The sequence below is a fragment of the Hippoglossus stenolepis genome, chromosome 5, assembly GCF_022539355.2.
Source record: "Hippoglossus stenolepis isolate QCI-W04-F060 chromosome 5, HSTE1.2, whole genome shotgun sequence".
Lineage (NCBI taxonomy): Eukaryota > Metazoa > Chordata > Actinopteri > Pleuronectiformes > Pleuronectidae > Hippoglossus > Hippoglossus stenolepis.
This window is the reverse complement of record NC_061487.1, coordinates 2,492,180-2,506,842: the sequence shown is the minus strand read 5'-3', so window position 1 is coordinate 2,506,842 and position 14,663 is coordinate 2,492,180. Positions and strand designations below refer to the sequence as shown.

The following is a 14,663-nucleotide window of genomic DNA, read 5'->3' as shown; positions in this document are numbered from 1 at the left end:
CATAGAAACAATACTTTAGAGTTAGACTGGTTCTAAAATTGTATTTCATACCTCTTTATACCTACCACCAACTTATACATAAACGTTTTGTGTATTTGTAATCTTTATGTAGAGAATTGCCTCGATTAAAAAAAGACCATAAACAACATTAAGGAAAAAAAGATGGGTGGATGATGGAATGCAGACAGAGGGACATACTAGAAAGAGGATAAAGGGGTGAGGAAGAAGAAAGGAAGTGTCAGAAGGAATGGAAGGAAAGAATGAGAAAAAAAAAATAAAGAGTGGTGAGGGGAGAACAAAATGTTGGCAGAACGAAGGAAGACATGATGGGAATGAAAGACAATGGGAATGAAAGACAATGGGAATGAAAGGAAATGAAAGAGTTCATCATACAATGTGGTGTCGGAGTCCCTTCCTCTCCTGCTCCTTGAAGGCCTGACAGAAGCCGTGGATGAACTTGTCCAGTTTCTGGGCATGGCGGCCCAGGAACTCCCTGACGTCCTCCACACTCTTCAGGCAGTAGGGGGGCGGCGGGCTGAGCTCGTTGGGGCTTGTGTCCACCTCCACAGGCCGGGAGATGCACAGGATGCTGTAGCTCTGCTCTTGGTCATTGTAAAAGGTTTCCTCAAACAGGATGGACACCGATGCCGGAGCCGGGAAGCCGGATCCAAGCAGGACCTGTCTGTCCAGGATTCTGACCTCCTGAAAAACACAACAACAGCAACAGGTCAGTGCAGTTTTATTCTGACACAATAACAGCAAAATTAACATACGGTGGGCAAATCATCATATTTGAGTCCAGTGTAAAAAACCTTTGAAATAAACAGATTACCATTTTCACAGGTTTTCTGGATTTTGCAGTCAAGAAGACAAATATTTAAGTTTTAATAACATTCAAAAATAATTTCAAAAAAGTAAAGTGGCACTATTATCAAATTATAAGAATATGAGTATTACTTTATCAAATCAGAATCTATGATTCAAGTTAAATTGTATTTGTCTTAAAAAAATGTGTCTGGGAAAATCTTGACCTTTACATTAACTTGCAGACAGTTTACACACTATCAAGATGACCTGTCACACAGAACCTTGAGTGTATAAATTGATTTTTTAACTCTGTATGATTAATTTATACATTAACTTGTATCATTTTAAATATTAACATTTGTTTACTTCCATGCCTTTCATATCACCCTTCTTCGGCTATCCCATTCTTTTTTTTAATTTTATTTTACAGTCCTGACAATCCTAACGGAATATAATTGGATTCTGATGACTTTCATTCAGATGTTTGATTCAGATTTTCCAAATGTCTTGATCTAAAATTTGATTTTGCAATAGTCAATTGGATTCTCCCTCTTTTAATCTTGAATTTGGTGCAGCTAATAAGAACCCCTTGTCTTTAATATGGGCTTTAAATAGCCAAGATTTATCTTCTATACAATAATAAACTTTGTTCCTGCCAAATGTTGCGTTAGCGGTAAATTGAGAGTTGCCATGCAGAGAGCAGGAAGTTACAGTAGTCCAGTGAAAAGATTACGATGGCCTGAATAACCACGTTACACGTCTTTGGTTTAATCCCAAAAGTCTAATGTTAGAAATGTTTCTGAGATACAGAAAACTGGATTAGAACCACCTAAAGAGAAAGAAGAACAGGTTTATAAAAAACGCATTCAAACAAAGGGAAATACCAAACATTTTGAGTCTCAGGAACTACTTTTAAGAGAATCCAAAAGGTTCCTTCAGACTGCTGATCACCTGTTGTTCTGTGGTGAGCATATTGTATCACTTCCGGTTTCACTAGTGTTTGTGTACTGACTTCCCCTCTACTTCATCTTTCTTTAATTTTGCTATGTACTGTCTGTATATGTATTGTATGTATTGTCTTATGTACTGAGGCCAATTACCCGCTCTTCATAATGGAAATGAAAGTATTAGCCGATAATGTATGATGACACATTCACTTAATGTGCTGTTGTGATCCTTCATGTTGTTGTGTCCTCGACTCAGTGACATTAGTCAATAGTTAGTTATTTCCGGCTGTGACGAGTCAAAATGTTTGTAACAAGACCTTGAAGGAGATGATTGGATATTCTGCTGTTTCATAATTCATCATTCTATATTTATCAACAGAATTTTGTTTTGAACTCTTGGGGGAGATGCTTGGAGCAGAAGGGAGACAAACCTTTCCATCCAACGTCTGGTATCTGTCCTCCACAGGCTGCAGGACATAGTTGTCAAACTGATAGTCTGAGTAGCTGCCAACAGTCAAACTTCCACAGCAGGGAATAAGGACCTGCAGGTGTTTAGTACCATGGGAGAAAAGCAGAAAATATTTTTACTTTAACAGCGATATCTTTACCAAGTTGTTTTTAATTCTCTATTAAAACATTAACTTGACATTCACTGATCCATAATCTGGGGGACTGGACAGTCACATCAGGTCCTAAACTTTAAGTGCAGCACAACAAAAAGCTCTTATTATGAGCACCTAAGAGGCCATGTAGATCTATACTTGTATATACAGTATGGTGGCACCGAGTTTTTTAAAACTCAGGTTGGTAATCTCGGAAAAGAAATAGACAAAGACAGAGTTTGTGGGTGGGAAGCCGGTGAGGGATCATGTCCAGGGTTGGTTGGTGCGCGGGGAGGGGACAGTATATTTTCACACATTAAAGCTGGGGTTGGTAATCCTGTAAAGGTTACAAGAGCAGGCTACACTTTGAAAAAATGCAAACATTACAACCAGCATCTCCCATCTGCCCTTTCATCAAAGCTACTCCCCAAAACACATGAGCGTGTGCCATGCACTGACTGACAACTGCTAGAACCCAACTTTTCCCTGGCTAGCTCACTAACATCTGGCTCTTGTCTCTGCGTCTTTAGCTGTGTACGTCTCTGCGGGGGGGGGGGTCATGTGCAACAAGGGCAGGGTGCACGCAGGCAGGTCGGTTAGTGACAGACAGGTACACCAGCAAATGGACCAAATTAAATGATTGGTTGACTTTATTACATTCATGTGAAGGCAACAGAAACAGGATTTTTTTATTTCAGATTACTTCATATATTGATGGCTACCGAAACCTGAGGAGGATTTAAACAAACATTAAAAGTGTTTCAGAAACAATTTACCAACCCTACAATAAAGGACTTTAAAGTAATTCGCAGGATTTTGAATCCAAGCCTAAATTTAACAGGCAGGGGTGTAGTGAGACTAGCGCCAGGGTGAGGGGAGAAGCTGCGTTTTGGACTTATTTGAACCATACAACAGCACCTTGGATTGAAGAAGGTGAATGATGGGTTCTAGCTGTTGGAGCGGAAAATAATCAATCTCGCCAGATCTGAAAGTTCCTCAGGTTTCACAAATTCATAAAGCTGGACATCATCAGCATAACAGTGTTAGGAAATGCATCCAAAGTCAAATATGATGTTTCCTAAAGGCAGCATGTCAAGGGAGCATAAGACTAGACTCAGAATAGACCCTTGTGGGTTAGAAGAGCACAGTCAGATATTTTATCATCAACACATACAAAGTGAATTCAAGTGAAAGGCAAAGTGGTCTCAGACTTTTATGTCACAGAAAGACCTGCATTAGAATAAAAAAACAAAAAACCACAACAATCTCACTCTACAATATGGGACCTTCATGGTCTAAAATTTAACAATTTCTGTTCACTCGATCCAGATTTTCCTTCATACTCAGACAAATAAAAGCACAAAAGGTCAATAATTCTCACGTTCACATGACAAGATAACAATTCTTTATTTACTTGGTCATGAGAATTTAAGGATTGAAAAATCTGATCACGAGCCATAATATGAGGTTAAACCCTGATGTGTGGTCAAATGTGGAGTGTTCACAAATTGTTTTGTATGTTGCGTGTTGTTGTATGATTAATCTATTGGTCAGCAGTCTGTTATGCAATACAAACTGTAATCAAGTTAGATGTATTTTGCGGCCATCAGGTCATATGAGTTTCCAGAGGAGTCCTGATGAGTCACAGCTGCACGGCCTGCTTTCAGACATCTGATTCTTATCTGCTAACGTTTTAAGCATCTTGACAGGATGCAGCATGTCGTAAACATTTCTTCTGTATAGTTGTTCCGGTCGTTTCAGGTAATGTATGTTGGACAATGGACTGTTATTACAGGAGGTGGTCTGACAGTTTAACATTTAGCTTGACTTTAAAAATAGGTCCAAGGTCTTCTGTCTCTTACTCTAAAACATTTTAACATTTATAATGAGTCTGATCCAGGGTTGGTGGAGTGACAACAGACTGTGAGAAATTCAGGGATATGTGTCAAAGTAGGTGGTTCTTTACTGCAAATTCAACCACAGAGGAGGAAGTGATCCATGAACGCTGCTGTCTTGTTCTGCTGTTGAGGGAGGGTGGCAGAATCTGCTCACACCCCAGATTGCACTGTTTCATTTTTTTGATTGACCTGAAGTATTCTACTGCGTCATCAGAGGGTATTTACAGGCAGTGTTGCTGATTTACACATGCTGTAATAAAATGCTGTATATGCCAGCACTTGCCAGAGTAGGACAGAAGCAAACAGAGGCTGAGACAAGGTAGAACATGACACCATGACAACAGTAATATGCATTTTAAAAGGCTGTAACGATTCTGAAACAGAGCCTGAAGGTATAAATCAAACCACTGATTTGGTGAATCATGCACCTTTACTAATTACTCCTTAATTTTGGACATTGACCATTCATCCATCCATCCATTATCCAGAGCACTTATCCTTTGAAGGTCGCAGGGGGAGCTGGAGCCAATCCCCGCTGACATTGGGTGGGAGGGCGGGGTACACCCTGGACAGGTCGCCAGCATATCACAGGGCCAACATACAGAGACAAACAACTATTCACACTCACATTCAAACTACAGTCCAATAAGAGTCTTCAATGAACCTAAATCCAATCTGCATGTCTCTGGACTGTGGGAGGAAGCTGAAGTACCCAGAGAAACACACACAGACACAGGGAGAACATGCAAACTGCTGCATGCCCACAAGGAACCTTCTTACTGGGAGGAGACCGCACCACCATGTTGCAACAATGATCTCACAAGCTGCAGTTGTATGCTTGATTTTAATTTGCAGCAAAATAACTTGGTTACCCACACTGGTGCTGGGATTCAATCTTAGCAGGACATATTTTCTACATTTGATAGTACCTATTAGACAGAAACCAAGGACTACTCAAACTGCCAGTACAAAGTATGTATTGCCATAAAAAACCAGAGCCTGCCCATCAGTTAGCCAGTTTATATTTTTTATTACAAAATTATCCACCGTGAAGGATGAGTAAAGAAAACTCAGAATGGACACTCCACACATAACAACTATTAACACCAACATTAACTAATTTATTAGGCAGAAGGGAACAAGTCCTGAACAACTGAGTCAACACACCAGCTGATATGTAGGTAGGCAGTTAACAGTTGTGTTAGGCGGGTTTCTATCCTCTTGTTCAACAGACTGTGGGGACATTTTTGTATATTTGTATATGTTATATACACATATATATATACACATATATATATATATATATATATATATATACACACATACATTTCTCAGAGAAAACACAAACATGCAGTGACGCACCAACCATTGCACATCACCTATCCTGACGTAGATTCAAGCTGGTCGCTAACAGGTTGTAAAATCAAACTAACTACATGGCGAAAGCTTGTGACTCACAATGCCGTGGATCTCTGCCACTCGGCTGCAGAGGTCCGGTCTCTGCTTCTCCAAAGCCAAGTAGAAAGGATTCTTCAGGATGTTCTCATCATATACAGCCATAAGGAGCTGGAGATCTAGATCATGGAGAGGAGAGAGGGATGTTAAAAGAATCATGGCTGATAAGAACCAATCAGGCAAATGAACATTGCTGACAGTGTCATAACGGAGACGAACGTCTCTTAACAAGCAGCTTTCAGAAGACCACAGTCTGACAGACAATGTTACACAAGTTCTGTGGTGAGTGAGCTAATAGCTGAGAAATAAGAAACTGAAATCTAGTTCAGAAGGAGAATCTGCTGGAACCAGACAAAGTCAATTGGTTCCAAAGTGTCAGTTTTTCATGAAGAACTGTCACAGACCAGATTGCCGATCTGGTACGAGATAGTGAAAATAACTAACGGACAACACAGGAAAGTACAGTGTTTCTTCTCTGGCAGGAGAGAAGGCAGGAATTACTATCTCTGCAAGTCATGTATGGTCAGATGAAGATTTGTGTTTTGGTTAAACCAACTGAGACTATAGTAATCATCATCATCATCATCACGATAACAACTAAGATTGCTTATAAACTTTATACAATATGCCTATACTCACATATACTAGTATTATTATACCCATATCATTACGATTGTCATTACTGCTCCCTGCAAATAATTTAAATATTGATACACCTCTTAGTTTAGGTTAGGTTGTATCAATATTGTCTTTTCTCAAAAGCATTTTAATTATTGTTATTTTGTTGATGTGCTCTGTTACATAAAGCATCTATTGCACTTCTGTCCATCCTGGGCAAGGGATCCCTCACATGTGAGTGTATCTGAGGTTTTTTGGGGGGTAGTTTTTCCTTACTCTTGTTGAGGGTTAAGGACAGAGGATGTCACATCTTGTTAAGCCCAGTGAGAAAAATTGTGATTTGTGAATATGGGCTCTACAAATAACATTTGACAGAATGACTGATTGATTGATTACAATCTGACATCAGACCCGCCAGAGAGAAGCAGTTCTAGCCATCACTCTAGAAAGTTAGTGATATAGTAAATTTTTTGTATAACACCTTTCACAGATTCAAAATCTCAAATCACTGTCAATAAAAACAATATTAAAATAAACAAATATAATATGTGCATAATATAATATGTGATAAATAATTTAATATAGCCTGTGAATGACGGTGCAAAAACTCAAATGGACCTTGATAGAAAAAAGGTTGGCCCTGGCTTTCACTTTAACTAGATTATTTGATAGATAATAATGAATGACTAAATGAAGACAGTGACTGCTGTGTTTCCAATCAAAACATGTGGAAATGCTGCACATTTGCCAAAAATTGAGTTATAGCAGATTACTGATGTCTTAGAAACGGAAAACAAAGCTCCAAAAAAAGATCTTGTGATTCTTACATGTCTCAAAGCTAAATTCTATTCTAGAGAACAGAGGAAAAAGTCCCTTTCAGACTGTTTTTTCAAAACTGCAGTTATGCCTTAATCTACTGCAGACATACAGACCCTTCTTTCAACTTCAGGTTGGGAAACTGTATCTGAAACACTTATCATATTTGTTGAAATCCTCTTCACGTTCTAATATTTTTTTTCCAAGATTACCAACCTGAGTTTTAAACAACTTAGTGCTACCATAAAGTATATTAGTACTGTATAGATCCATTGGCCTCTCAGGTCCTCACAACTAGAGCTTTTTGTTGTGCTGCACTTAAAGTGTAGGACCTGACGTGACCAATCATTTGATTAGGACAGAATTAGATGATTTGTTGGAGTACCTGTCTGCCACTAACCGACCTGCGTGCACACTGACCGTGCCCTCCCTGCACATTAGCAATAATCAGTGAATGTTCATGTGTTTTAGGGGCATAGCTTTGACGAGAGGGTCGAGGATTACCAACCTTAATGAGTGAAAAGGACCCACTGCCCCCTCCATGCAGGCACCCCCTCACTGACTTCCCATCCACAAACTCTATCTGTGTCTATTTCAACTATTTTGACAATCAATGAATCCTTTCCAAGAGAAATTTATAAAAATAGCTTGTCCTGTTTTTCACTACCTTACATAAAGATAAAAAAGTTTTGGACTGTTGATCGGAACAAGTTAAGACATTCAAAAACATCACTTTGAGCTCAGACAAAACTGTGATGTGCATTGTTCCCCCATTCCCACACGTTAATAACCGAAGGATATAAATTACAGTGTGATTTCTCTCCATGGGACAGGAAACGTTGTTGGAAAAGATGTTGCTGGACTGAGGCCGAGCTGTAAAGCTTCACATTGAGTAATCAGTACTGTATTGTACAATGAAAATATGTTCTACAATTTATACCATAATCAAACAGTGCTCCCTCACACTGTAAAAATTATCAGTTTATTAAGTGTAAACTTGTAAATAAATTCTTTAATTTTAATGAATTAAAAGTAATCAGATAAATAGATTTCTTTCTTCTTTTTTTTTTACAATATTTTTATAGAATTTTCAAGTGTATATCAAAACATATACATCAATGAACAAATAACAGTCACAGGTTCACACACGCACAAAAAAAGGCGGGATCAATCATTCCATGTTACCTTTATAACATTTCCTTTTCAGTCAGTAATACAGCCCAAGACAAGTCATCAGCTCCCTTTTCCACATTTCAAGTGATGGTGGTTCTACATTTTTCCAACATAAAGCAATCACTCTCCTTGCATGGAGAAGTCTCAATGGAATATTATTCCATTGAGCAGTGAATCAGAGTTCCTTTCTCATTTAGGCATTTAGGCATTTAACACAGACATCAGGAATGTTAGGGGAGATATAATGACGTTTAACAGGGGTTATGCAGTTTGTCCAGAAATGTATCTTGATGTTGTTTGACTTCTGCATATTCTGACTTGTATAATAATTCCTAAAAATCTCTGAAGGGAGCATTAATTTCCACTGGGTCTACAGTTAAATTACTTGACTTTGTCGTTATACTGTTGATTGTTCTTTGGGCTTGCATTTTCTTAACCTGCCAGGCCAGTAATTTGCCTGGCTTTTCTCCCTGATCGTAGTATGTTTGTTTGTTCCATAAAAGGATTTTAGTAACTTTGTCAGTTGTCAGTTTATTGTATTCAGCTCTCATTACTGTTCATTTTTGCTGCTTGTCCATGTCATTGTTCTCATAAAGTTCTAATTCTAGTGTTTTAAATTGTTTGTTTTTTTATTTTCCCCATTGTATTGTTTGGTCTTGGAACTTGTATATTTATCATTTCTTCCCTTATATAAGCTTTGAATGCTTCCCATCTTACACTGGTGGTTGTTTCATCTGTGTTTAGTTGGAAATAGTTATCTATGAAGCTTCTATAAATTTAAGAAAGGATGGATCTTGTAATCAGTATACTTGAAACCTCCATCTTGGAAATTGACCTAGACATATTTCCATTGACACAGCTGCATGATCACTAATCACTATGCTGTCATACGAGCAGTTTTTGACATTACTCAGCAATTCAACCGATATTTAAAAATAATCAAGGCGTGAATAGATTTTATAATTAGAAGAATGACAGGACAATTATTTTTTGTTTGGGTTTTGTTTCCTCCACACATCGACCAATCTTAGATCTCTTATGAATTAAGTCAGTATTTTCCTAGTCTGTATGTGTGCGGCGTCAACTCCAGTAAGCCGGTCCATTGCTAGATCTAAAGTACAATTAAGATCCCCTCCTAAAATATAGAGACCTTCTAGGGTGGACACATGCAGTCAACAGTTATTTCTTTTCTTTTCTTTCTTTAACAAGGTTTCCTAAGAGACTGGCTCGGAGACATCACACTCTTGAAATTAATAATGTTTAACACTTAACACACAAGTTGTCAAATCTTGATTTGCATCCCTGCCTGCTTCACTCAGGTAGACTGCTGAAGAAACAATTACAAACATAATAATTGTTTTTTCCTGTACATTTCTTTTTAAAACTCACAATGACTGTCTCTTGATAAGTGCATTATCAAAATTTCCAGGTGAAACCCAGTTTGCATTTTATAAGGTTACACTTAATGACTGTATATAAAGATGGACAACATCTCCATTTCCTCACACTGGACAAAAACATAGCCCAAATACCCTAGATACGGGAACGGCCGTCTTGTCCTGGCCAGACGCTGTACCTTCAAACAGTCTCAGCTGTCAATCATGGCTTCTGAATGTTTTTTTAGCACCAAATAACTAATTAAAACCTTAATTATCAGACACATGAACAGTTGAATCAGTGTGATAAAAACTACTTAAAATGACAGAAACCATCTTTGGAAAAATTTGCTGGACATGATTTTATTAATTTGGTCCCATCTACTAACAAGGAGGGGGCAGTGTTTATGACCTATACTACAGCCAGCCACCAGGTAACCAAAGTCACAAGGATTCATCTTCTGGGGACCATGATTATCTGTGTAAGATTTCAAGGCAATCCATTCAACAGTTCTTGAGATATTTCAGTCTGGACCAGAGTGGTAAACCAACATACAGACCAGCATTCCCTTCACCAAAGCTGTGCCACCAGTGTGCCAACAAACTAATAAATAACATCTAATACTCCCCTGTCTTACCCATCAGCCAAAAAACCTTAAACTTAATAACAAAATGCCATTAGTGAGAAGTAAGTCAATCTGTAAACAACACTACAACACTTACTATTAACTATTGAAAAGCCTTACAACATTTGGAATAAAACAGTTGATTGAATTGGTTTTGGGGCTTCGATTATCCAAAACACATCATGGGTCTTATTCATAAAAGCATCCTGCTACAAAAAATTGCCTCTGGTAATGAAATTCTGAGAACTTTTTAAAGAATTTCCCCTCATTGTTAGGTCTAGATCTTGGGAGAGATAAATGTTACTCACAAGGTTTCTCAGCCGCTATGAGAGCTGCTGTCAGGAGGAGGGAGAAGGACTAAAGAGGCTTTTTTCCTTATATAGAGTGAAAATGCTGTTATTAGGATATTTTAAATAAGTTTACCAGCAGTTGTAAGTAAACTGTACAGCACTCATCTGTGTGTGAACAATCATGTTTGTGTGCTGCAGTCTCCATGCTCACTTTTTAACTGCAACACAATCCATCACTTCAAACAACCTGTCACTGATGCAGCACAACTGAATGGAACAAGGCATCCATCTGCTGTTGTGATCACTGATTTGTGATCTCTCAACATTCTACCAGTGATGTAACAACCTAAACACCCAATGAATGAATGGATCAATCCAGGGGTCTGCTCCTCTGTCTATTCACTCCTCCATTCACTCATCATCAGAGGAGAAATCATACAGCACACTGGCCATCCATAACACTCCACAGGTTAAATGCTCACCTCACCCCTCTGCTAAGACAAAAGATTAATCCGCCCTCAGCTCCAGTACAGACAATACGAGGAAGCAGTTCAACAGAGTGAAGACTGACCTCCTAACTGAGGGTGCAGCCTCAGCAGATGGCCCAGCTGGGATGAAACTGCAAGGAATGAGTCACGTGACCCTCAACGTCCTTGTGACCTCTCAGGCTTGAAGCTACCAGTACAGATCAGTGGTGCAGAGGAATGTCCATCCCCTCAGGGCCAACACACACAGTTCGTTACATTACACACTGAAGATTAAAGTAATTCAGCTGATGTCTTAGCCTTGGGCTAATAATGTGTGTGAAAAGGAGGGGAATGACTCAGCAGCAGCAGAACAAACACCCTGCGGTAAGAAGATTAAAGCTCAGCCACCTTAATGATATTTTTCTGATCACACCTGAGCTGAAATCATTCGTAGTTCAATTTTTAAATAACTTATCAAAACTTCCCGTTGGAGTCTGCACTTCTCTTTAGTACTAAAACAAGTCATCAGTACACAACATCATACAAAACTGCAAACATTTTCTGATTCCAGTGTCTTAGATGTGAGGGTTTGCTGCTGATCTGGGATTTGATATTATTGTAAATTGAAAATCTGACTATTGGTCAGAGAATACAAGACATGTAACAAACTATTTTGCTGTATAAAACTACGTGAACCTTATGTGGAAAAAATGAAGCTTGCCCTTTGTTTGGTGTAGTAAAGTAGATTTTACTGAAGCCAAGCAATTCCATCTAAGAGGACTAAGAGAATGAAAAAAGCACTTAAAAAAGAAATCATATTGATGCTACACTGCCACAGTAAAAAGTGTGATGTTCAGCTGTTGTTATCAGTGTGCACTAGGTGTAAGTACATTGAGAGCCAGTGTAATCCAGAGTCAAATAATTTGCATACACTATACAATACGCCTGCTCACACACTGACAGTGACTCCTCAGTTCGCTGCTGCTCCCTTCATCTCTATCGAACATTTTCCTATGTATAAATACTTTACAAACTGTTTCTCCTAATTAATGTTGTTTCTTTGGTAATTTTTCCTTACTCTTGTTGAGGGTTAAGGACAGAGGATGTCATACCTTGTTAAGCCCTGTGAGACTAATTGTGATTTGTGAATATGGACTATACAAATAAAATTTGGATTTGATTTGATACTTCGCCGATAAAGTTGATTCTGCTAATACAAAATTATGGGAATCTTTACAAATTCAAAAGTAAGTATACCTAACGTGGTAGGTTTTTATTCCCAATAACAAATCATTTTTACTCTTTTCTCCTAACACCACTTTCACAAACAACACTACATATGATAAGGCATAATGCCAATGAAAAGAGTTATGCTTGCACACAGATTCCAAACCACAAATGTAATTACATTAATAACCACTTGAACTCAGCTGAAAATCACTGATGTGTGTATCATTATGCTCCCTCTGTGACATAGACCAATGACCACTATGAGAGTGTGGGCGAAGTATGATTGATTTTATTTCTACAATCGTCTTTAAGTGTCTGCAGAAATATAAACTGCCACGGGAACAAATGTTCAGCCTTTCACATTAAAGCAAAATGTGAGTGAAAAAGTAGAGCGAGAAGATGGGAGAGGGGATGAGATGGACTGGGCAAAATGAAAGAAGACACCACTGCTCTCCTGCCTTCTGGTTTCACCGGATCAATAAAACTCTGTCAGGAGCTGAATCTTAAAACCACCAGAGAGAGGATTCGCAGCTCATAAGTGACCATCACACACTTCTCCTCAGGGCTGCACACATGATGCAGCCTGAACATTCATAGCAAAACTTTCCAGATGTCTTCTGAGTAAGACAGTGCTGAGAGAAAACAAGAAAAAGGTCTAACAGCCACTATGACCTATAAATAACCTGACCTTATCAGATGTGCTCTCAGAATCTGACAGTCAGGTGTGAGGCATTACCAGCAGCACTTCAAACACAAAGCAAAAAATCAACTGACCTTTAACACAAAACAATGATGTGTCCAGTGAGCCCGAGATAAAGAGGAGGCTTCTGGGAGCATTTTCAAAATAAAACCCTGATAAACCATTTGAAACATGTTCTAGTGCTACAACCTATAAGACAAGTGCAAAACCTTCCAATATTATATAGATATATTAATTCCGGTACAATAATACAGACCATCCACAGTGCTGCATACAAATAGAATAAAAAGACATTGGTATTCAAGGTGGAATCTACTGCTTTATACTTATTTGGCTCCAAGGTAGCTGGTTTCTTTAGTGTGTAGAAATTTCAAACCAAAAATGTGCCACTTAAACGTTTGTTTGCTCACTGACATAAGTGCAAAGCAACACAAATACAAAGCGATCCATGCAGAAGCCTTTCTCGGTCTTAACCTGTATTTGGAAAGTACATTGACATAACGACTGGATTTGAATTGAATAAAATCTCACTTGTTTTTTCTTTGAGACACTGCTTGATCCCTCAATATACTGTCATTAAACCAAAGTAGAGGCGAAACAGTGGTCTATATTATTTGCTTCTTTTATACCTAATACCTTATAGCGTTGGGGATTTGTTCGTATTCATTTAAAATAGGTTAGATTAGCTCGGTTGGTTTTGGGATGAGTTGTAGCGATTATGTCAGAGATGGCTTTAAAATACGATGTTACTGGAGGAGAACATTACAGGTGACAGAGGCTGTTTTTGCTAAAGTGCTAATTTACGTTAGCCGTCGGTTCGCCTATGAGGTTTAAGACACTTTGTGGGCTTTAACACGACTCGGCCTCAGGACTGAGGGCTGGGTGGTTCATAAAGATTAGCCTGCTAGCTTCACTCAACATCGTTTTACCATACCAGGAATACAGAGCCGTAGACTAGCAGTTAGCATTAGCTCTGCTGGCAACAGCGCCCCGTATTATGATATTAGCTTAGCTTATGAACGTGTTAGGATGATCAACACGCTACGTGAACATCAGCCCAGTGTAGCGATGAGAATAAAGAAGTGTTACCTGCTTTCAGCGGGTCCCTCAGGTCATCCAGGCTTGAGCATGGCAGTGACAAACACCCTCAGCAGCAGCCTGTCAGGAGCTGTTTACTCGGATCATCTGGCTTCACAGCTGCAGTCACTGCTTAGCCTCCAGTGGCCACCGGGTTGCCAGACTTCATAGAGTTAACACGCAAATTAAGCCGTCAAAAGAGTGTGTGTGTGGCATGGAATCCTAAACATTTACAAGTCAAATGAGATGATTAGTGATCCATACACGTAGTAACACGCTGAGAATGTTACAGGTTCATTTAAGTGACCCAGATGCATCAGAAACACAAACACGGATTCGCACTGCCCTCTACTGCCCAGCATCGGGTCTCTGACCATTTTAGACAAGTTTATATTAAGCATCAGCAATCCTGTTGAAAACAGCTGAGTTCATTTTATTTATTTGTTTATTTATTTATTGTATTTTTATTTTTCAAGGGAGACCTAGCCAGGACGACACATGTTTCACACATATGAAACAATCCCAAAAACCAGGAGACAAATATACGAAGGTTGAAATAAGCATATCCACAGAAGGCTAAA

At 38.8% G+C, this 14,663-nt stretch overlaps 1 protein-coding gene across 2 annotated transcripts in view; it reads right to left on the bottom strand.

Annotated features, from left to right (window-relative positions):
• The window catches only part of ankrd27 (ankyrin repeat domain 27 (VPS9 domain)), a 38,158-nt gene extending 23,769 nt beyond the window's left edge, over positions 1–14,389 (bottom strand). The window contains exons 1-4 of one of the 2 annotated variants that reach the window (XM_035156293.2): positions 14,095–14,389; positions 5,713–5,828; positions 2,186–2,296; positions 394–702 (exon numbers count right to left, since the gene is read on the bottom strand). In XM_035156293.2, the coding sequence (XP_035012184.2) occupies positions 394–702; positions 2,186–2,296; positions 5,713–5,814 (522 nt within the window). In that variant the 5' untranslated portion in view covers positions 5,815–5,828; positions 14,095–14,389. The remainder of the gene's footprint in view (positions 1–393; positions 703–2,185; positions 2,297–5,712; positions 5,829–14,094) is intronic. The other variant, XM_035156292.2, reaches the window with a different exon arrangement.
• Between the last annotated feature and the right edge of the window lie 274 nt (positions 14,390–14,663).